This window comes from Centroberyx affinis, unplaced genomic scaffold, assembly GCF_046629955.1.
Source record: "Centroberyx affinis isolate AG114_WGS23_722 - 3 ecotype Tasmania unplaced genomic scaffold, CSIRO-AGI_Caff_v1 ptg000564l_1, whole genome shotgun sequence".
NCBI lineage: Eukaryota > Metazoa > Chordata > Actinopteri > Beryciformes > Berycidae > Centroberyx > Centroberyx affinis.
This window is the reverse complement of record NW_027279207.1, coordinates 33282-57922: the sequence shown is the minus strand read 5'-3', so window position 1 is coordinate 57922 and position 24641 is coordinate 33282. Positions and strand designations below refer to the sequence as shown.

At 44.5% G+C, this 24641-nt stretch overlaps 2 protein-coding genes across 2 annotated transcripts in view; both read left to right on the top strand.

The window, feature by feature from the left end:
- Window positions 1-4: 4 nt before the first annotated feature.
- LOC139643156 (calnexin-like) lies at window positions 5-11982 on the top strand (the record flags this gene model as incomplete). The annotated part of the gene is made up of 8 exons (XM_071518328.1): window positions 5-39; window positions 1341-1454; window positions 1731-1887; window positions 3982-4197; window positions 5162-5281; window positions 6571-6730; window positions 7183-7277; window positions 8366-11982. Coding segments are annotated over 8 exons (957 nt in total), but the record flags the coding sequence as incomplete, so codon positions are not given.
- Window positions 11983-15295: 3313 nt separating this feature from the next.
- Window positions 15296-24641, top strand: part of maml1 (mastermind-like transcriptional coactivator 1) — a 35492-nt gene continuing 26146 nt past the window's right edge. The window contains exon 1 of the mRNA XM_071518329.1: window positions 15296-16862. Within this exon, the coding sequence (XP_071374430.1) occupies window positions 16539-16862 (324 nt within the window). The 5' untranslated portion in view covers window positions 15296-16538. The remainder of the gene's footprint in view (window positions 16863-24641) is intronic.

Here is a 24641-nt window from a genome sequence, read left to right as displayed (position 1 = left end):
CAAGATCCAGGACCCCGACGCCGCCAAGCCCGACGACTGGTCAGTACGCACCGCGTTACCACGGCAACTACGTCATGGCTTTATAAAAATCATCTTCTATAAGTTAACCCTGTTCTTTACTGACCGGTATCCCACTACTGTAGTTGGAGAGCGGTTTGTGTGTTTGTGTGTCCCACCATGGAGGAGAGGAGAGGAGGAGGAGGAGGAGACAAGGAGAGGAGAGGAGAGGAGACAAGGAGGGGAAGAGAGAGGAGAGGAGACAGGGAGGGAGGAGGAGAGGAGAGGAGGGGAGGGGAGAAGAGAGGAGAGGAGACGAGGGGAGGAGAGGAGAGGAGAGGAGAAGAGACAAGGAGGGGAGAAGAGAGGAGAGGAGACAAGGAGGGGAGGGGAGAAGAGAGGAGAGGAGACAAGGAGGGAGAGAGGAGAGGAGACAAGGAGGGGAGGAGAGAGGAGAGGAGACAAGGAAGGGAGGGGAGAAGAGAGGAGAGGAGACAAGGAGGGGAGGAGAGGGAAAAGAGAGGAGAGGAGGAGATTATAATTCTAGTCTAATTAATGAAACAAAGTACATTTTTTATTATTGCTATAAATAACATGTTAGCTTTTATTTGAATCATCCATAATCCTCTTCATATTCAAATGGCTTTGATGACATCACTCTACAGGAGAACGGACTGTGTGTTCACCGGCTCACCGGAGTTTTGTCAGAAAATCAAACCAGGAAGACGAGTGATAAACATACATGGTGTCCTGCAGCTTAGTGAGCTTAAATTTAATGAGCTTCATTTAAACAGACTAGAATTTATATCCTCCTCCTCTCCTCTCCTCTCCTCCCCTCTCCTCTCCTTGTCTCCTCTCTTCTCTCCTCCTCTCCACTCACCTCTCCTTGTCTCCTCTCCTCACCTTGTCTCCTCTCTCCTCTCCTCCCCTCCCCTCTCCTCTCCTCTCCTCTCCTTGTCTCCTCTCCTCACCTTGTCTCCTCTCTCCTCTCCTCTCCTCCCCTCTCCTCTCCTCCTCCTCTCCTTGTCTCCTCTCCTCTCCTCACCTTGTCTCCCCTCTCCCTCTCCTCTCCTCCCCTCTCCTCTCCTCCCCTCCCGTCTCCTCTCCTCTCCTCTCCTCTCCTCCATGGTGGACACACAAACCACTCTCCAGTTATAGTAGTGGGATGTTAGATATGAAGGTCAGTCTGCTGATGACACAGCTGTAATAAAGCTGCAGGTGTTTTCTCACTGCTGACTCGCACTAAACTGGATTACCCGCCATGTTGAGAAGGTTAGAGTTCATTTCCTACCAGCAGCTGAATTTGTGTGTGTGTGTGTGTGTGTGTGTGTGTGTGTGTGTAGGGATGAGGATGCTCCAGCTCAGATTGCAGATGAAGATGCGGTGAAACCAGACGGCTGGCTGGACGACGAGCCGGAGTACATCGGTGACCCGGACGCTGTGAAGCCTGACGACTGGTACACACACACACACACACACACACACACACACACACACACACACACTGTAGTTTATATGTACTAAGTGGTGGTTCAGGGTTACATTTGCTTTTAGATCCACCAATCTAAAACCTCCATCATGTCAGAGGCAGACGACACTGATTGACTGATATCTATTTTTTGCCTTTATTAGACAGTTGAATCAGAGAGACAGGAAAGACTGGGAGAGAGAGGCAGAAATCTAATTTTCAATTCTATTTTTTTTTCTTTTCCTGCCTGCTTCCTGTCCGTCAGGGACGAGGACATGGACGGCGAATGGGAAGCCCCGCAGGTCCCGAACCCCGCCTGTGAGTCCGCCCCCGGCTGCGGCGCCTGGCAACGGCCCATGATTGACAACCCCAGCTACAAGGGCAAATGGAAGCCGCCCATGATCGACAACCCCAACTACCAGGTGAACATTCACACACACACACACACACACACACGCACACACACACACACACACAAGGTCTCTGTTAGAGGCTCAGAAGCACGTTGAATATTTTTGTACAAAAAATAAATAAATACTAAGAATACTAAAGCAGGGATCCTCCACACCACCAGATAGAAACTCACAGCCTCTACTGATTTGGAAATATCACTGGTCAATATTGTGATTTTTCGATTCATGTATACTTTTACGATACAACTTTATTGTCAGTTTACACTGAAATTCGTTTTGCATCCTTAGGCAATTCCGTTCAAGAGATTAACACACAGATTAAACATGCAGTTACACATATGACACTTTTCATAGACCTACAAAACACATGAAACAATCATGATAATCATACATATCACATATCCTCTTGGATTCAGATCTCAGTTGGCAGCACACTGGTTTTTGGTTTAGCAACAGAACAGACTGATGTATAAAAGAATTCTTCAGTCTGTTGCGTTTAAATCGAGGGACTCTAAATCTCCTGTTGGAGGGCAGAAGTTTTCTCCGTTTAAAACATGCGAGGAGTCAGAAGAGATGCTGTTAGCAAGTCTGAGCATGCTCCTGCTGTGAGCTGCTTCAAAGGACTGTGCCACAGGTCGGCCAATAATCTTCACACAAATTTGGGTTTGATTATATAGTTTAGTTTTAAGTTTCCCAGATAGACTGCTGAACCGGGCCGTGCTACAGTACAGCATGACTCTCTGAATAACTGATTTAAAAAAACAGGAAAATAATCTGGCTGCTGGCTCCAAAAGATCTGAGTCTACGAAGAAAGTAAATGCGCTGCTGTATCTTCTTACAAATAAATTCTATATGAGGAGTCCATGATAGGGTGGCATCTATCATAACACCCAGGTATTTGTATGAAGAGACTTGTTTAATTTCTACATTGTGAATTGTCACTGGAGGCAGCTGACAATCAGGAGGAAGACCAAGAATAATTAGTATTATTAGTCTTATTAGTATTGATAGTAAGAGCATTTTTGTCACACCATTCAATTAGCCAGTCAACATTACACCGGTACAGTCTGGGGTCATCGCTTCTGATTAATCATTCAAACCCTCTGTCCATCTCCTCTGTATGTCTCTGTGGATATTAAGGACAGTAAATGACTTAAATCCATGGCTGACTCAGTGATTGACAGCTCGACATTAAACCAGATGTTTTTAAAGGTCAGTAGGAAGCTGGAGTGTTGAGTAAATCACTTTTATTGACTGAATCCTCCACATTTTAGAGAAACTGAATAATGAACCTCAGGTAAAGATTTTTGTTTCCACCAGGGACGTAAAACCTTTGGAACAAAACTCTGAAATTGTTTTTAGATTAGAATAGAATGAGCCGACAGGATGGAGTTTAATCGATTAACCAAACGAAACAGGGAACTGAAGGCCTTGGTTGACTAAATGAGTAATAATAATAATAAACTTTTTACAGAATTAATCCTCTATGTTTTCGAGGTATTAAATGAACTAGAATTTATAACCTCCTCTCCTCTCTCCTCCCTTCTCCTCCTCTCCTTGCCTCCTCTCTCCTCTCCTCTCCTTGTCACCTCTCCTCTCCTTGTCTCCTCTCCTCTCCTTCTCTCCTTTCCTTGTCTCCTCTCCTCTCTCCTCCTCTCCTTGTCTCCACTCCTCTCTCCTCTCCTTGTTTCCTCTCCTCTCCTTCTCTCCTTTCCTTGTCTCCTCTCTCCTCTCCTCTCTCCTCCTCTCCTCCTCTCCTCTCCTTGTCTCCACTCCTCTCTCCTCTCCTTGTCTCCTCTCCTCTTCTCCTCTCCTCTCCTCTCCTCGTCTCCTCTCCTCTCCTCTTCTCCTCTCCTCTCCTGTCCTTGTCTCCTCCTCTCCTCTCCTCTCCTCTCCTCTCTCCTCCTCTCCTCCATTGTGGGACACACAAAAACACAAACCGCTCTCCAATTACAGTAGAGGGATCGGGTGTGAAGCCAAAACTCTGGACCTGTTTTTTCTACCAGAATAAACCGAGCGGGGCGGAGGAAGTTGTGGAAGTGGAAGTTGTGTTTTGGTGAAGTTTGACAGAATGATGTGAGCGGCGTGTCGTTGTGTCCGCAGGGCGTCTGGAAGCCCAGGAAGATTCCCAACCCGGCGTTCTTCGAGGACCTGCACCCGTTCAGGATGAGTCCGTTCAGCGCCGTGGGGCTGGAGCTCTGGTCCATGTCCTCCAACATCTTCTTCGACAACTTCTTCATCACCAACGACCGCAGCACCGCCGAGCGCTGGGCCGCCGACGGCTGGGGGCTGAAGAAGGCCGCGGAGGGCGCCGCCGAGGTGGGTGGAGCCACGGCTTCAGAGCCTCACACTGCTGGGGGGGGGGGGGGGGTTTAGGAAGGGAAGGTGTAGGAGTGATGCTCTCCACGTCTTTAAAGCCTCCATGAAGGAGAGCGTGTTGGATTTGAACCTGCGGCGTGTGTTGTGTTGTGGATCAGAGAGAGAGATGATGTAAAGCTCAGGAGGGCAGCAGGCTCTGCTGTGGGACAGGAAAACATGTTGTGGGTCAAAGCGTCTCCACGGTAACAGATACAACCTCCTCACTGTCTGACACGTTACAGACTGGAAGTGAATCAGTTCTGTGAAGCACAAGCTGTTTATTAATAACCGGTGACATCATCTTTACTCCTCCATTCACATGATGATGAGCATCACTTGTCTAACAGTTTATTAATCAGTTTTCTGTTGTATGTCTATATATCAAAGTAGTTTATATTTTTGACATTTCATTTAGCAAGTACAGTATGTCATCTTTGTTCAGTCACTAGTCTGTTGTCTGATCAATATAACATACAGCTGATTACACTTTGGTAAAAAGTGCTGCATCATAGGTGCAATGAATCATGGTCTTTGTAGTTCACCATGCTGTCAGTGTTCACATCAAGCAGAAACATGTTTGGATGCAGCTCAGTCACAGAAACCAACATGAATCTAAAATTCAAGTTTATTTGGCTAGCTGTTAATTTATCAATATAATCAATACATGATGGGAAACTGACAGGTGGAGGCAGAGCAGGGATTAACTACAAGTACTGCTATTGTTACTGTTACTACTATTACTACTACTGCTACTACATCTACTACTACTACTGTTACTAGTCCTACTGTTTGAGTACTGTGTTCCTGTGTTAATGTGTTTTTTTCCTGTGTTAATGTTAATATGTTCTATGGTTCCTGTGTTAATGTTAATATGTTCTATGGTTCCTGTATTAATGTTAATATGTTCTATGGTTCCTGTGTTCAGCCCGGTCTGGCGACTCAGATGCTGAACGCAGCAGAGGAGCGTCCGTGGCTCTGGGTGGTTTACGTTCTCACCGTGGCTCTGCCGCTCGTCCTCATCATCGTCTTCTGCTGCACCGGCAAGGTCAGACACACACACACACACACACACACACACACACACACACACACACACACACACACACACACACACACACACTGTAAAACACACACCTTTGGATGGATACATTATTCATCCTGGAGGGAAATGCAGTCACAACAGCAGCAACAACAAACCTGAGAAACAACCAACATGATATAAAAAGCTGTAATAAAAGCTACTAAAGAAATAAAAACACACATATTGGCCATAATGTCACTTCACACACTCTCTGCTGAAGACTGATCCTGTCTGAAAACAGCTGAAGGCTCGTTCCATCTAGAAGGAGAACTATAAAGACACTAAACTGCTTTCACTCTGCAGTGAGATACTGAACGCTCCGCCTCCCTCTGTCTCACAACTTTAATCTCTTTGTTTGAAATGTTTTTATTGTCTCTGCATCCAAAACAATTGGTCTGAGATCAAACCAAAATATAGTTCTAGTTTTGGCTTTGGATGTTTTTATGAGGTTATCGTTGTAGTGGGAACACAAAACAATTTTCCTTTTTATAGTTTTCTTTCTAGTTATCTAGATGTGAACGAGCCTTTAAGACGGTTAACAGCTTCCTTTGAGTCTTAAAAAACGGTTTGAGGTCTAAAAATGTTGCTTTTTATTTGTGCATTATTTCCATACTTGACTGTTTATCAGGGTTCCTACGCAGGTCTGGAAAAGTATTAAAAATGAATTTGATCATTTCCAGGTCTTGAATAGTTTAGGAATTTGAAAAAATGTCTGGAAAAGTATGGAAAATGTTGCGGTTCAGGTCCGATACACACATAATTCTAGCTTTTATGTTGTTGTAGAGCCACTTTGAGTCCACAGTTTTTGTTGATGTGAAGAATAATGTTCAGATAGAGGGACGCTCTTATTACCCAGCCGCTGTCAGCATGCATTATATCAAATACCCACCAAAATCAAATCCGGTCAAGAACATAGGGTCTGGAAAAAATATGGAATTTTAAAATGGAAAGCGTGTAGGAACCCTGCCAATCATCTCACATATTCTGATATTTGTCTCTGTGAAGAACAATCTTCATCTATACAGTGATATGACCTAGTTAGCAGGGGCAAGATGTCTATCTGCGTAAATCATATTGAACACCAGACAAAATCTTCAAAACAAATCAAGGTCTGGAAAAAGTATGGAATTTTTTAATTGAAAATGTGTAGGAACCCTGGTTTATTTTACTAATTTTGAAGGTGAAACTGATTTTGTTTGTCACTGTGTGTTTTAAATGTAAACTCACTGCACTGTGCTCCGTCTGTCCTGCAGAAGAAGAGTCCGGCTCCTGCTGCCGCCGCCGCTGCAGCAGCAGAGTACAAGAAGACAGATGAACCTCAGCCAGACGTGAAGGAGGAAGAGGAGGAGGAGGAAGAGGAGGAGGAGAAGGCTGAGGAGGAGGAGAAGGCTGAGGAGGAGAAGAGCAGTCCAGGTCTGAACTCCTGTTGTCTTCCTCCGTTTTGATCAGTTTATTTTGGGAGAACTAGTCTGGGCTTCCTGCCTTTACAGATCTAAAAACAACTACAGTCATGTGCTTCCCAATGTTCCTTTATTCAGTAGCTGCTGGAGACTCCTGTCAGACTTTAAATTGTTCAGGTGCTTTAGAAACGCAGCTGTATTCAATGTTTTGATACTCTTTTTACTTTTTAACATATTAAACCTTTATTCTTCATTTATTCCCTGGAGAAATGGATGATGGGAAGTGAGGAGTGACATCTGGTGGTTCAGCTCAAAAGACTTCTGAATCTGAACTCTTTCTAATGAATTCAGCTTCTTGAGCTTTCCATCCATCTGCTCCAGGACAGCCGGTGTGATCCTGGTTTTTAGGATTTTAAGTCTCACTGGGATCCTGTTGGTCTGATGGATTCTACTTTCTGCTTTCAGCTGCAGAGGAGGAGGAGGAGAAGAAGAGCGATGGAGAGGAAAGTCCTGCAGAGAAAGAGGAAGAGGAGGCAGAAAAGGAGGAAGAGGCTGAAGAGGTGAGGGGGGGCGGGGGGGGTGACAGGAGGTCAGAGGTCAGATGATGTTTCTGCTGTCAGACAGATCGCTCCAACTTCTGCTGTTCAGAGGAAGATGAGCAGCTTAAAAATGTCTAAAATAAATCCCAGTAACTACTAAACAAAACAAAATGTCATTGCTGGCTGTATGGTGAAAAGGATACATTACTTCAGCCATATTTGCATAATGTTTTATTTCTACTGTTCATAATGTGAGCAGATAAATCTCTCTGACTTTCCAGATGTCTGATCTTTGTTTTTGTTCGTTTTCCAAACCAAACTTGAGCGTCAGATTCAGTTTTACAGGCTTTACAGTTCAGAAACGGCATATTCAGCTTTTATCCTGCAGCCTTATAGAAGCTGGTGGCTTCACATGCTTCATGCTGACTGAGTTCATCCAAAACCTCGTTAAAACTACAAAGAATATAATGGAGATAAAAATACAATAACTAAAAAACACTGAAGATGAAACATTTGGCGTCTTCATCATGCTAACACAGTGCTCCTCTCTCTCTCCTCTCCCTTCTCTCTCTCCTCTCCCTTCTCTCTCTCCTCTCCTCTCTCTCTCTCTCCCTCTCTCCTCTCCTCTCTCCTCCCTCTCTCTCCTCTCTCCCCTCTCTCTCTCCTCTCCCCTCTCTCTCTCTCTCTCTCTCTCCCTCCTCCCCTCTCTCCCTCCTCCCCTCTCTCCCTCCTCCCCTCTCTCTCCTCTCTCTCCCCTCTCTCTCCTCTCTCTCCTCCCCTCTCTCTCTCTCCTCCCCTCTCTCCCTCCTCCCCTCTCTCTCCTCTCTCTCCCCTCTCTCTCCTCTCTCTCCTCCCCTCTCTCTCTCTCCTCCCCTCTCTCTCTCTCCTCCCCTCTGTCTCTCCTCTTTCCCTCTCCTCTCTCTCACTCTCACCTCTTTCTCTCTCTCCTCTCTCTCCTCTCTCTTTCTCCTCTCTCCTCTCCCCTCTCTCTCCTCCCCTCTCTCTCTCTCCTCTCCCCTCTCTCCCTCTCCTCTCTCTCTCCTCCCCTCTCTCTCTCCCCTCTCTCCTCCTCTCTCTCTCCTCTCCTCTGTCTCTCTGTGTTCTGTCAGAAGCTGGAGGAAGACGTTCTGCGCAGATCTCCCAGGAACAGGAGGCTCAGAAAGGACTGACGAGTCTGCAGGCTGCAGACCGCTGGAGCTCTGCTCTGTGAAACCAACAGCCCTGACCTCAACACCCCCCCCCCCATCCTACCCCCCACCCCCTCAACCCCACCCCCTGAACCCCCATGAACCCCCTCTGCTCCCAAACCCTAGCTCCACCCCTCCTCCTCCCTCCTCCCCACGAGGCGACGAAGCCTAAATGGAACCCATGGAAGCAGTGAAGCTGACAGGAAACAGTCAGGACCTCCAGTATGGACTGATGATGATGATGATGATGATGATGATGATGATGATCCAGTATGAAGAAGACGGAGTTAGCGTAATTTAAGGGCTTTTTGAAAAGATTAACTAAACTTCCAGCACCATTCCGTAATACATGAGCAGACTCGAACCCGCGGACCGTCCTGCCCCGTCCCGCCCTGCCCTGTCCCGTCCTGCCCCGCCCCACCCCGCCCCGTCCTGCCCTGCCCCACCCCGCCCCGTCCTGCCCCACCCTGCCCCACCCTGCCCCGTCCTGCCCCGTCCTGCCCTGTCCCGTCCCGTCCCGCCCGCCCTGCAGCCGCTGAGCGCGTCACCCAGTCCGACGACAGCCTGCTGATAGCTGACCAACACATCATTAGCCTACTGAGAGATCTGCTAACTAGGGTTACCAATGACCAACACCCTGCTAATTAGCCTACCAACAGCTATGCTAATTAGTCTACCAACACCCTGCTAATTAGCCTACCAACACCCTGCTAATTAGCCTACCAACAGCTATGCTAATTAGCCTACCAACACCCTGTTAATTAGCCTACCAACAGCTTTGCTAATAAGAGTTACCAGTGACCAACAACCTGCTAATTAGCCTCCCACCATTCAGCTAATTAGCCTACCAACAACCTGCCAGTTAGCCTACTAAAAGACCTGATAATTAGCCTACTAACAATCTGCTAATTAGGGTTACCAGTGACCAACTAATTGGCCTAATGAGGCCCTACTAATGAACCTACTAACAGACCTGCTAATTAACCAACACCTTGCTAATTAGCCTAGCACTGACCTGCTAATTAGCCCTAGCAGTAGCCTTGCTAAGAGTTTAAAAGGTTAAAGGGCAACACTACAGCTGGCAGGTCGAACCTCCATCTTCCTCTCTCTCTCTCTCTGTTCATCCTCCCTCTCTCCCTCTCTCTCCCTCCATCTGTTCCAGTCATCAGTGTGTGTGTGTGTGTGTGTGTGGCAGCGGTTAGCGACATGTAGCACCACGCTCCTCAGTGTTTCGGGGTTTGAAGATCTGCTTTTCCCTGCATGAGCCTCCTCAGTGTTTCTACTGTTTAACCTCCTGATGGCAGCAGAGAGCTCAGAGGTCGAGCCGGAGAGGGGTCAGAGGTCAGAGGTCAGCTCGGTCAGCGCAGAGCCTCACATGGTCCTAGAGAGCCAGTTTTGATTTGTCTGTAAATGTGATGTGTTTTTTAAGACTTTGGATGGTTTTTTTTTACTTTCTAAATTTTGATTCCATTGTTGTTATTTTTTTTTCTAGTCTGGATGTTCAGTGTCTGTCAGAGAGCAGGAGGGAAGAACAGACAGACAGACAGTCAGTCAGAGAGACAGACAGTCAGACAGACAGACAGTTTGGTAGTTGAAGGTGAGCGGCGGTTGTTGCCTCCAGGTTTGTGGGTCAAAGGTCGAGCTTGTCGGACCGGTCTCCTCACTCGACGCTGACTCTGGAGTTTAAAACAGGAAGTTGTCCAGGCTCCGCCCACTCAGCCCTCCTCCTCCTCCTCCTCCTCCTCAGTCAGCAGTGCTGAGTCAGCATGGCAGTCGTTATGATGACATGGCACAATTTACTTTACATTTTGATCAGCTGGCAGGTAGAGTGAGCAGGTTCAGGGTTTCGCTCTGCAGATCCTGGACCAGGAAGCTTCAACACAGCAGCAGCAGACGCCCCCCCCGCGCATCTCACTGTTGTCCCGTGAAAACCTGGTATCTCCAGTTCTTGTCTCCATGGTCCCTCTCTCCACTTCCTGGTTCTGACTTGAGGAACCTGTTCAGAACCTTGACATTCAACACGTTTTGGACATTTTGACATTTTGGAGATAAAAGGTTTTCACTCGGCAGCAGTGTGTCTTCTCCCATAACAGTTACTTCAGTGGTTTCCAGTCAGTCTGCAGGTTTTCATCCCAGCCAGCAGCTCAGTTCTCTGCTGTAGAGCCTGCAGACTGAATCCACTGTCAGTTCAGTTCAGTTCAGTTCCGGGTCTCTCTCCCTCTGCTGAATTTAAACCCCATATGAAAAGAAAAGGCACTAAGAGAGAACCTGCGGCTCGTACCTGCGGCCCGTCCAGCTCCTCCTCCTCCTCCTCCTCCTCGCCCTCCTGGGTTTTGGTGAAGCTGTGGCGGACGGGCGGTGAAGTCGCGTAGACGTTTTGCCCCATGTTTGAAAGAGACGGCACTTGTCACGATAACAGAGACTCGCATTTTAACCAGAACGTCTGCTGCTGCTGCTGGTTTCTGCAGAGTGACTGAGAGGCTGAGAACCAGTCATCACCCAGATCCTGGGAAATATGAGTCAGGTGACCAACCAGCATCTGGAATCCTGTTAAACATCCAGCTGGCTGTGAAATGGTGAAAGTGACCAGTGGGTTTTGAGATTTAACAGCCTGTCAACAAGTTTCCCTTCCTGTTTTCAACACTAGACTTCAGCTGTCCAGAATCTGTCTGTCTGTTTCTGTCTGTCTGTTTCTGTCTGTCTGTCCAAGTCGGGACCGGATTGGCTCCCTCCACGGCCGACCAGCAAACCCTTTGGTGATTGGTTGATGGGTTTTGACGGGCGGTTGACTAGTCGTTCATTTCCTACAGTGAGCAGGGAAAACACCAGAACTAATGATGATGTGACTTAAAACAGAAACAAGAGATTGAGGCTGAGAACGTCGGAGATGTTCCTCTCTTGCCGGCAGGGTTTCCTCACCTGTCACCTGTTCAGCTTCGGCCTCGTTTCCATGTCAGGTGACCTTTAACCTTTGTCTCCCTGGGTGAATGCAGGCTAGTTAGTTGTGGCTGTCAGCTGAGTTGTTTTAGTCTTCCTCCTCTGCGGTGGCGCGGCGCTCGTCTTCGGCTCGGCTTCAGAAGAGACGAAGCCTCCAGCAGCTTTGTGTTCCTGCGGAGAACGTAAGATTCAACCTCCAGAGGACTGAAACAGGAACATTCTGCGAATGTGTTTCACCCATACTCACTTTTTATTGTTCTTCCTCTTTTTAGTCTTGACGTTTTGTTGTTTTCTGTTTGTCTGGCTGAAGCTGCCTAGATGAGACTGTAGACTGAACACTGTATCTGCTGGTGAAACATGACATGACTCTGTAACGTGATGCTTTTTATTTTGTGTTTGAACTAAAACGGTTCGCCCGGCCTGGTTTCTGATTTAACCCTGTACACTATAGAGAGGTAGAGCTAGATCTGCTGTCGCATCATGGAAAGGTCCGACTAATGAATTGAAACACTGTGATGACAGCCTGATGTGTTTGGACATGCAGCGTCTCTGAATGGACGAGCCATTTGTTTTGATGAATAAAAAGGCCTAATGGAAACTGACTGCGGCTGGAAACTCCTCCTTTCTTTCATTGTTTGTCTTTGTCTTATTTTACTAAACGATAGAGCTGTGCAAAAAAATAGATTCAGCTGAGTATTGCAATATTTTTTTCCATGATACTCGATTTTCCAGCCCCTCGTATCGATACATTAAAAAAAATTATTAATGTTTTAAACAGATTTAAAATGTCCTCAAATTTCCCTCAAATCCCTTTGAATTAAATAGTTTTGACTCAATTTGTCCGCTGAGTTATCAATATAATGTGATGTACATATTAGACTACCAGGTGGTACACAGCAAGTTGTATTTTCAGCTCTATTTTTAAATTTTCAGTAAATTATGTAGAGTATTGCAATGTATCGTGATACGATCGTATCGTGAGGTCCTTGCCAATACCCAGCCTTAATGATTATTAGTACAGTGATTTGGTGTTTATTTAGACTACATGAAACTCAGTTTATCAGTCAAATCAACCAGTGGTTTTGTTTCTCCAAATTAAGACTACATTTCCCATAAGCCCCAATGCTTATGCTGGAAGTTAACAGTTTAGTTCCTACTGGAGAGCAGGATGGGAAACAGCCACCGGCTCCCAGTCAAATACTGGTGAAGTTTGTTAAAGGAATAGTTCACCCAAAAATGAAAATATTGTCTCCTCCTCCCCTCATGTTCAGCTGAAACACACAGAGCAGCTCCATGTCTCCATGTGAGCCTCCAACACAACAACACACTGAGCAGGAGCTGGTTCTTCAGAGCAGTGGTTCTCAAACTGGGGGGCGTGAGATGATTTATGGGACTATACAAATTTATTGCCGAGTAATTTTTCTGTTTTTTCTGATGTTTGCTTTTTTTTTTCACAAACAGGCAAAAACCTGACGTTTTTTCCTGTAAATGCTAGGAAACAACATTTAAACATATTTTGAAAAATAAAGTTCAGGGAGCTCCTGTTTATTTTATCGGCAATCATATCAGACAAAATAACGATTGTGATAACTGGAAAAATGATGAATATTGGATCCTGGCCAATAAGGGTTAGGGTTAGGGGGTCAGGGGGGCACCAGGGGTCCTTGAGGGGGTTCCAGGGGGTCCCCAGCAAATTGATCAATTGTTAAACTTCAGCATTATATTGTTTACAAGAAGTTAACAAAATTAGAGAATGCAGAAGAATTAATATTTTGATCATAGTTTCACTGTTATCTTTCTAGATAGTCATGGAATTCTGGACAAAATCATATCTAACAATAAAAGTATTATCATATTTGGGTTTGAGAGACAAAATCTCATCAATTGGGGGTCCATGGCCCTAATGTGAACTAAATAAGTGGTCCTTGATATGAAAAAGGTTGAGAATCACTGCTATAGATTTCCAAAAAGGGCAAAAAATTACCTTAAAATTCCTCCAAACAGCAGAGTGGAACTGTTGTGAAGCCAAACGACCACACCGAGTCCAAAAAATAAACTATATTCACACCAGGATTCAGCACAAGTCTTCACTACAACTAAGATAAGATAAGATTCACTTTATTAATCCCCTTGGGGAAATTCAGGTGCCACAGCAGCAACTGGCAGAACAATACAAGGGAAAAATAAGTACAGAAGATAATAAAGAGAAGAGGTATAAGATAAAAAAATATAGGTAATGTACATAATATAAACCAGTAATTCTCAACCTTTTTCATATCAAGGACAATAATTTAGTCCACATTAGAGCCACAGACCCCCATTTGATGACTTTTGTCTCCCAGACCCAAATCTGAGAATATTTGTATTGCTAGATATGATTTTGTCCAGAAATCCATGACTATCTGTATTGTAGGTAGAGAGATAACTGGATCTGGATCTGGATCAAGTCACTTCACATCTGGAAGAAGAAAAGACTTGAGTCAAGATGAAACTTTAATAACCAGGAGGGGAAACGTGGTGTAGAAGAGGATATTGATGTGTATATCCAAGTCATGTGACTCGAGTCCATTTTAACTGCTTGAGACTTGACTTGATGCATGAAGAGAAGACTTGACTTGACTTGGGTTCTGGTGACTTGGGACTTGACTCTGACTTGTACTCTGATGACCTGAAAAGGTTTCTAAAGTCTTGACTTGAGATCTTGTGTTTGTGTAAATGACTTAGATTGAAAGTGATGAGATTTGTTCCAGCAGACGACTGAATTTAAATTCTGTTTTCTGAATTTGTATGGAATGATTGAATTTATTGAAGTTGAAACTGATTCTAGAAATCAAACTCATGATGCTCTTACCAAGTTTTTATCCTATTAAAACCATATTGCATTGAAAAGTCCTAGATATTTAGTTTTCTTTAAGATATTAAATTGATACTGGACTCTTGATTTGTTCTGACTTGACTTGCTGTTCTACATTTAGACTTGAGACTTGACATTAATGACATGGACTTCACTTGGTAATCTACATTTAGACTTGAGACTTGACTTGTGCCTCATGACCTCTGGTGTATATAAAATTGGATATAAAATTACAATAAACAACATGCAGCGTCTTCATCATGCCGATACAGAGCTCCTATTGGCTGAAAACAGTTGTCACCATGGTGACTGACAGATTCACAGCTGGTCTGGACTTCAGATTTGTGAAACTGATGTGAAAACTGAGGCAGAAAAACTCTGAGCAGGAGAGAGGACATGAGACAGAAATCTAATGTCTGAAAGTCAAGCAGCAGATCAGATCATGGTGGAAACTAGAACAAGTTACTAGAGAGTTAAAACACTCAAATGAATACAAAAAAATGTATATGAATATATTACAAATTATTTGATCAGATGCAGATGGACGTAAATCCCATAAAATATGGAATGTCCAGTTGTTTTAAATAGTTGCAAACTGAAGACCAACATGTTCACTGTTGTCATGATAATAAAGTTTTTCTCAGCTCAGCTACATTTTCTCTTTCTCTTGCTTTACTTGAGCTGTCAGTCACTGATATCTGACAGCAGCTGCTTGTGCTTTGTATTACTTATTTATATTGACAATCATTGACTCTAACATTTCAGATTCCTATTGCTTATTCCTGCTGTCAGTCATTAAGGAGGCGGGACAACAACATGACTCCTGTGTCGGTGATGAATAAAAGAACAACTTATATTGATCATTTATGCTGTCAATCATTAATTCTGACTCATTTCCCGTTCCGTATTGCTCATTCCTGCTGTCAATCAGTAGGTTCCCACCCATAACTTGCTTTTCATTGGTCATTTCTACTGTCAATCGTGAATGAGGCAGGAACACCGACAACACTCCCATCGGTGAGGAAAAAAAGAGAAAGTTCCCAAGATGGCGGCGGAGACCTGCCTGTCCGCTGGAAAACAATAGAAGCAACACAGAGGAACGGAGTTAGCTCGTTCTTACTGACGGATCCTGTTTCTGTTGTGAAGCTCAGAGTCCGGCTCGGCTCGGTCAGCGGGTTCATCCACACCGACACCTCGGGACAAATCATTTTAAAGTCTGAGCATCATGCTGTATTTAAATACTGCCAAGCTAGCCACCTAGCTAGCTAACCAAGCTAACTTTAGCCCGGCTACCCAAAACAGAGTGTTAGCGGCTAACCGCTATTAGCTAGCTACACCGAGGAGGCGGAGGATCAGCTGTTTGCTAGACAGATGCTGTAGAAACGGCAGACAGCAACATTTCTTTTACAGTAAGTGAACTTAAAACGTACTCTTCTTGTTGGGATAGGCTAGTAGTTTGTTTTCTGTCCCTTGAATTAATGGTAGTAGTTGGATTTCTATATTTGCTCGGTGAGAGTTTTACCCTGTCAAGTTTGTGAAGAAGGCAAGCTGATCGCTAAGGCTAGCCAGTCAAGCTAACCAGCTCTCGTTCGCTAACCTAGCTAATACTTGAGCAAAATAAACTTTTGAACAAGTTAGTAATCTGATATATTGTTCCCATTATGTGTAACGTTATTTATATCTAATGGCTGGTGGCGAAGTTAGCCGCTAGCTAGCTCCGTAACGACCAAACTTTGCCAGCAGCTAAAAGTTTTGGGATTTTTCGACGCTCCAACTTTGGTTTGTGAGTAGAGGAATGCGCTAGCCCAACACGAGTCAGACAGCAGAACATTTCATTGATTTGAGGTCGTTGTGAAATGGGAACATAGTGATTTAAAGCATTAACAGTTTGCACGAACATTAGTGAGTGTTGGGTTGTATTGAAACCACAGGAAGAATCCGTGTTTGTTTTCTGACTTGGTAATATCAGACGGAATGTGGCTTTAGCAGACTACGGCAGGTTATACAGCGACTTACTGGAGATGTTATACAGAATGGGATAATACAGTTAACTAACGTGAACTTGATTGTAACTTAGCAAGAACGGCAGGCTGAATGAAATTCCACCAAAAACCTTGATTTTCCTCCCTGGTAGTGACTGCTGCTGTGACTAAAGGCCATTAGCAAGACAAAGGTTGACTCCATGGAGCCAGCAGAGGATTCTTTGTAAAGGGCAAGGGGGGTGTAGACGCCCAAACTGAAAAGAGGCAAATTCAGCATTTTATGGACGAAACCTGAGTCCGGAGTTTACCACAGTCTTTATTGATGATGGCGGATTTTGTTGCACCGCGACACAGCGCGGTGATGGAGAGGCTCCGCCGGAGAATCGAGCTCTTCCGGCGGCATCACAACAGCTGTGAGAGCCGCTATGAGAGCACGGCGCTGGAGCGGCTGGAGCTGGAGCGGCAGCAGACCTTCGCCCTGCACCAGCGCTGCTTACAGACCAAAGCCAAGCGCTCCAACAAGCACCGGCAGCCCCAGCCGAGCAGCGACCAGGCGGGGCAGAGGGGGCCGGGCACGGGCGGCGGCAGCGCGGACCTGGGGGAGAGCGGCGCCGGGGAGCAGAGCAGGAACAGCACTTTGATAGCGGTGAGTAAATCCCAGCAGATTACACACTGATGCGGCGGGGGAAAGCCACGGAGGACGGCAGCTGCAGGGGCTTTTCACCACAGCAGCAGTTTCCAATCATGTGCCATTGAGACCAAGAGTCTGCAGGTTTCACTCCAGCTGATCTCTCTGGTTAGTCTCTCTCTCTCTCTGGGTGAAGTTGTGCTGATTGGTGAAATCAGCCGCTGATGCAAACCTGCAGACTCTCAGCCTGGATGGCACACGATTGAAGACGTTTGAGTCCAAGTGTCCTCCATGCAAATGAATCGGAGGCAGTGAGTGCGTGCAGCTGCAGTGATTGACAGAGGAAGTGTTGTCTGTGGCCATGCTGCCTGTCACATGACTCCAGTGTTTTCCTTCAGCCTGTCTGAGCAGAGAGGAAGCTGCTGCTGCTGCTTTTACACAAACAGGCCGCTCTCCCGCCTGGACCGCTCTGTTCACTGGGAGCTGCTGCAGGAGGAATATGGGGGAGTGGTTGGTTACTGCCCCCCCGCTACAGTGTCCTTGAGCAAGACACTGAATCCCTGCCAGCTCCAAACCCTGACCTCTGACCTCCCTGTGGTTTTCTTATTATTATTATATGTGCATGTCTGCATGTGCATTTCTAAATAAGTGTAGTCCTATATATGTTCATAGCACAATGATTACTATATAATAATCATAATCATAAACTTTATTTATATAGCACCTCTCTTAATCAGAGTTTACAAGCTGCTTTACAGAATAAAAGCAGCTTACAAGAGTAAAACAAACATGCAATAGAATAAAATACAATAGTAAAAATTAAAAAAGAAGCAAAGGCAACAACAGCGGATGAATTAAAACTATCAGCAAAGTAAAAATGAAATAATAGCACAGTACTATACAGTTACTATATACAGTACTGTGCAAAAGTCTTTGGCACCCAAGACACTAAATTGTGTCTTAGATGTTTATTCATTTTTTTCTGCGTTAGTGTGGCAGTAGACTGCTCTTTATAGTACATTTTTTGATATTTAGAAACTTTTCATTTAATTATTTTTGAAAGCATCTTCACTTTACTCTTTTTTTCTGTGTGTGCCTGTGTGTATGTGCCTAAGGCTTTTGTACAGTGCTGTATAACACACACTTTCAGCACAGTGTGTCCTCTGGATGAGCCTGTCAGCTGCATGTTAACCTGAACTGTGCAGTGTGAGGTCTGTTCCTCTGCTGCTTGGTTTGAACCAGCAGGATGTGATGTGGAGCTTCATGGCAAACGCAGGCTGATGTCACTCTTCCTGTGGACTAGACTGGACTGGATGAGTCTTCGCTGCTGTTCAGTGCCGCTCATGTGTTGAACAGTCAGTCCTGTTAGTCAGGTCCAGTCACACTGGAGCTTCAGTGACAGAGTCTCTTTTCTACAGCCGTGACTCTGTGGAAAAAAACCTGCTGCGCTCTTCCAGTTTTTATAGTAGGAAAACTACTTCGGTGCGTGAAACCTGTGAAATGTTGTTTTAGAAGGGAAAAAAAAAGGTCAGCACTCAAAAGAACAACATTCAGGATTATTTAACTTCAAGAGGAGTTGAGTTTTAATCCAAAATACTATAGACCCATCTTGGTCATGATGTGAAGTTCAGTATCAGTCATTTTGTAAGCGGAGGCGTCACTTTCTCCTCACTGAGTCTCTGTACATTACCAACAATACTGGGAGTGATCAGCTTAAGGCAATATTTACTTACCATATTTACCATATTTACTCTTTATATGCCGCAATGAATGAAAAGAGTGAGCAGAAATGCAGGTGAAAAATAAACATGTTATGCTTACTGATGATGAGCTGACTCTGAAGATAATGTTAAAGAGATAAAGGCGTTTGTTTACATGACAGTTTCCACAGTCAGAGTTTTGCTTTAGTCAGGTATCGACTTATTTGTGAGAATGTAAACATACTGTCAAGAACTAATCTGTCCCGGGTTCCACCTCGTCTGAAACACGGAGGGTTTCTCTACCGGGTCCCTCTCTAGTCAGTAGGGTTGGGTACCGTTCACATTTGAACTGGTACCGGTACCTTTTTTCGGTACTTTACTTTCTCGTAATAACAAAAATGTAATTTCAGTTGTAAAAAATAAGTCCAAACTTCTCAATTTCAACATTGTTATTTATTTAGAACATTTTATACACCACACAAAATAAAACCCCTCCCTCTCCCTTTAACCATGAACCCGGTCACTGCCCTGTGGCACTCACTGACTCTCTGGCGGGGTAACGGCGTCTTCTGGGCCGGGGTGAAGGGTGTGACCTCTGTGGCTCTCACTGTGACACGAGGGCGGGTTGAGAGTGGGTCATGGTGACCTGTCGATGAAAGCAAGAGTGAAAACAACACGACTCACGAGCTGATGATAATGATAATGATAACGCTAGTAAAAATGCTAAGCTAACGTCAGCCAAGACAATGAAAAAAGCCCAGTTCTCTCCAACAACAACTTATCCAACTAGCTAATTAATTACCTGAACATGACGATGAAGTTGTCGATGCTTCACTTAAAGTTTCCTCGTCCATGGAGGGTTCATGGAGGGTTCATGGAAGGTTCAACGTCTTCGGTGCTGGCTGCAGGCTAACGTTAGCTGCGGCTGCTGTGGGGGACTTGTCTTTCAGGCGATCAAATACGGTACGCTCTTCAGCTTTTAGAAATATTTTGTGTTTGACCAGGCGTTTCCTCAGGTTAGACGTGTTGCCATGGCCAGCTTTGCATTTTGCATCATAAATATTGCAGCGAGCGTTGTCTGCGTCAAGTTTTGAAAAGTGTAACCACACTTGGGACCGCTTTCAGCTCACCGTTGCCCTGACAACAAGCAACAAGCTGCAGGGGTGGTGTAATCTCACTCTCGTAGTCTTGCTCTCTCTCTTTCTCTCTACTCTCTCACCCAGATGCGCTCTCAGGTACTGAAATTTGGCACCGATTGATTTTACGTGAATCGGTACTCGGAATTACCGATGTAATTCGGTCGGTACCCTTAAAAGCCGAGTTCGGTACCCAACCCTACTAGTCAGTCTGGACTCTGTGGTTTCCAGAGTCTCCATCAGGTCCCTCCCTGCCTGCCTGGCTGGCTGCAGGTGGAGCTGCAGTGTGGGACAGTGAAGCTGCACAGTGGTTTACTGCACAGTGTGTTGAAGCCTCCTCAGACTCGGTGGGTCCGGTCAGACTCGGTGGGTGTGACCAGACTCTGTTAGCTATCAGATGGACTTTGGACTCTTCTGCGCTCCACTCCTCTTCTCTGGCTTTCACAGTGTCTGCCTCTGCTTTTGGTGCCAGCAGGTCTGAACCTCCGGGTCGAGGCTTGGGCTGCAGCTAATGATTCATTTCACTATTTTTCTTGATTCATCATTTAGTCTGAAAAATGTCAAAAAAATAATGACAGATGCCCATCAGATTTCCCAGAGCCCGAAGTGATTCTTCAAATTTCTTACTTAGTTTGATCAAGCCCAAAGTATTTATTTTATAATGAGATGAAACCTAAACTCCTTTCACATATGAAACCTGTAAAATTGATGTTTACATTTTTCCGGTAAAGGCAGCAGTTTCTGTTGTTCAGACATGCGTTCCTGCTTTTTTTAACGTAATGCTGCTGTTCACACAGTACTGACAATACTGTTAAATTCCACTGTTGTCATTTTGTCCCGGAAATGAGGTTTAACCTCCGGAGTCACTGCAGTCTGAAAACACAGCAGCTAATCTCTCCGTCCGCCCGACTCCCAGGATCTCTCTGATTTCACCGTCTGTCCAATTTGTCATTTTCTTCAAAAAGTAAAAGCTGCAGTCTGTAGTGGTTTCGGTTTCCTCCGACCGTTCTGCCGCTCTGGCCTCAGCGGTCTGTCATCGCTCACACAGACGGTCGATACACAGCTTTACTGTAACGTTACGACGTCTGGAGCAGAGAAACTGAAGAACTGATTCACTGGCGTTTCAACACCGGCTGCTTTCCACACATGAAACCTGCTGATACATTCAGAACAGGCTGCAGGGGACAGAGGGTGTAGAAAAGCAGCAAATATTCGCTTTTGTGAAGCTGTAACAAGCTAATTTGGGGTATTTTTACTTGATAAATGTCAAAAACTGGCTGTAGTACTCCGATAGTAGTAGACCGATTTTTGACGGTCTTGGTCTCGTCTCTGACTCGTAGTTAATAAGTGACTCGGTCTTGAATCGGTCTCGGATGAATTAACGTTACATAATATTATTGTTTTTTATAATTATAATCTCTTCTAAGAAAGTGACCAGCAGCGAATGATACAATTTTCACAGCTGATAAAGTTATGCGTCCACCGAAAGGTTTAGTGACTGCTGATTGGTGATATGCCAACTAACTAACCAATGACTTCGTTTTGATTAAAAAAAAAGAAAAACTCATCATGTCCATATGTAACGTTACTCCTGCTCTCACTCTGTCTTTCTCTGTCTCTTTTCCTTCATCTTCACCTTCTTAAATTACAGGTCAGAATATTTTCAGTCAAGCAGAGCTGAGAGCAGCATGAGGTTTGGAGCAGTAAGAAAAAGTGAAATAGATGAATCCACTTCTAGTTCAGTAAAGGTGCAACTACTGTATGTTATGAACATAAACAAGCTGCCTACAATTAATTTTGTCCTCAAAACATGCTAATTTTGTTGAAATGTCTTTAGAAACCTCCCTTCTATTTTAGGCAATAAACAAAGATATGCTATTTTAGTCAATAAATACAATGGTAGCCTTGGATAACACATTGCTATGGTATTGGTCTCGAATTGGACTCGTAGTTTTGCGGTCTTGGTCTCGACTCGGTCTCGACCCCCCTCGGTCTTGGTCTTGAATCGGACTCGATTCACCAATGACTCCATCTGGACTTGGACTCGACCAAGGCGGTTTCGACTACAGCCCTATTAAAATTATAATCAATTAATTTTCTGTTGATCGATTAAGCGACTAATCGTCTCAGCAGTAGTCAGGACCCAGAATAGCTCACACCTCTGTTCCTGTTGTTCCCACATGACCAGAGAGCTAGAATGTTTTAATGAGCCTGGCTCCCAGATGGAGAGACGGTATTTACTCTTGTTTATTTTTATTTTATTAGTTTATTTGACAGGGACGGTGCTTTAATAGACATTTCTGTAGCAGAGTCGGCCACAGGAGCAGGAAACACAAATCCAGCAGGAGGCAGAACAGATGGAACGTCCTCGTTAAAAAAAAAACGGACCGTCAGCGTTCTGCTGGAAGAGACGAGGCGTTTACTGTCAGGTCACAGGATGGAAATATTACCAGAGGAAATGACAAATGGGATTTCAGTGTGTGTGCATGTTGGACACTCATGTTAATGCCAGGTGTAAATATAATCCAAATAGATCTAATCCAGCTTCATCAGATCTAGTCACAATCTGGATACTGGTTTCCACCTGTAGCTCCTGGTCAGAGGTCAGAGGTCAGGAGCGTCTGCCTGGAAGTTAAAGCAAATATCAGAACCAGAGGAAAACATGCAGACGACCCACAGCAGAGGATCAGTGACCACAGATTAAAACACATGAGGATATAGATAGAGCTGGGCGATAATTCAATACTATAATTTATAACCTCCTCCTCTCCTCTCCGCTCCTCTCCTCTCCTCTCCTTGTCTCCTCTCCTCTCCTTGTCTCCTGTCCTCTCTTCTTCTTGTCTTCTCTCCTCCTCTCCTCCTCTCCTCTCCTTGTCTCCTCTCCTTCTCCTCTCCATTCCTCTCCTCTCCTCTCCTTGTCTCCTCTCCTCCTCTCCACTCCTCCATGGTGGGACACACAAACCGCTCTCCAATTCATTCTGATCTTCAGTCTTCTGCTTAAAGGCTTGAAATGAGTTTCTTAGTCAAATATAAATAGTTGATTCTATATATGAATTTCTTTCCAAAGCCTTTGCCTTTCCATCAAGGCAAAGAATCTAAAATAAAAGATAGTTTTGATTTGTTTAACACTTTTTTGGTTGCTGCATAATTCCATTTGTGTTATTTCATAGTTTTGAGTCTTTACTGTTATTCTACAATGTGGAAAATAGTAAAAAATAATGAAAAATGTGGTGTGTCCAAACTTTTGACTGGTAGTGTATATTATTTGAGTTTAGTTCATCACGCTTCACGTCACCATGCAGCTCAACAGGATGAACATCAGTTTGAATATTGAAGGTGATTTTCTCTTCCTCTTCCAAAGCGGAGGGAGCGGTCTCTGAGGCAGCAGGGAATCTGACGTCCTGTGATATGCTCTATACATTTATGAACAGGGAGACAAAAATCAAACAGGTCCATGACATGAAGTGAAGTTTCCTCTAACAGTCTGGACTCTGCTTCAGCTCAGACTCTGCTGGAGCAGACAGGAGTCCGGTCTGAGGAGTCTGGCAGGCGGAGCGGCGCTCTGTGACCGGAGTCCTGTGTGGTGACTCAGTATTAGTCGAAACCCCCGCCGCCCCCATGGAGCTGAGTCATCACTGCCTGCTGTGTGTGTGTGTGTGTGTGTGTGTGTGTGTGTGTGTGTGTGTGTGTGTGTACAATGCTGAACATTGTCAGAAAAGTCTTTCCTCTGCGTCTCTCGGCGTCAACAGCAGCCTTTGTGTTGCTGCTGACTGACTCCTCCGGCTCTCCGTAGTGACATCACTCACCGCAGCACACTGTGAAGATGTAGTGCTGATGACGATGGTATTAATAATAACGATAATAAACTTCATTTTTCTCGCACTTTTCAAAACAGAAACAAAACAGAAGAAAACAAAGTGCTCAACAAACAGGCAGCAGATTGAGCACGGCAAAAAAGAAAAGCAGCAATAGTAATGTATAAATAAAATGAAATAATAATAATAATCTTTATTAGTATAGCACCTTTCATGCAAGAAATGCAGCTCAAAGTGCTTTACAGCAAAGAAATTACATGCACCAAGTGCTTCACATAAAACTTGATGATAATAGTGAAAATAAGATAAAGATGAGAATAGAATACATAGAATGCATCTTCACATGAAAATAGACAAAGAATGAGCATAAAAACAGGGATAGAATGCCATAATTAATGGAAAATAAAACGCACTGAATAATTATAATAAGAATAAAGTAAAAACAAAAATAGAGTAGATAGAATGCATAAAATCAAGTAAAATACAACATTTTTAAAAGAAGTGGAGCAGTGCATAAGTGTGAAGCAAAGTGCAAAAAAGAGTTTCAATGACAACATAATAAAATAAAATGATGAAGTATAAAACATGCAGGTGCTTAACAGAAACAAAAACTGAAATATAGTCAGGCAGAAAGCATGTAAGCAAACTCCGATAACCTCTCAAACACACACACACACACACACACTCTCACACACACACACACACTCACACACACACACACACACACACACACTCACACACACACACACAATATTGTGGATTTTTGTGGCAAAACGAGAACCGAAAAATTCCAAGGTGAGTCACTTCTGAAAACATTTTCTACATACTCAGCCCTGCCAGCTGCTTTAGCCATAATAAAGGCATCTGAATATTTTCTGAGGAGAGTCAGCTTGAAATATTTTCGTTTTTGTTTTGCCAGAGTTTACCTTTTTTTTTTTTTCAACAAACGCCTCTGCTTCTGACATCCTCTGAGCCAAAGCAGCTCCTGTGGTGTTGTTGTGTATTAGGTGCTGTGATGTTTCTTGTGTGCTTCTGTTAGTCAGCAGAGCCCGGGCCGACCGGATCCCCGCTGAGGTCAGAGGTCAGAGGTCGACCCTTCATGACTCGTATTGTCCCTGTATTTCAGTTCTGTCACAGGGAAGTAGC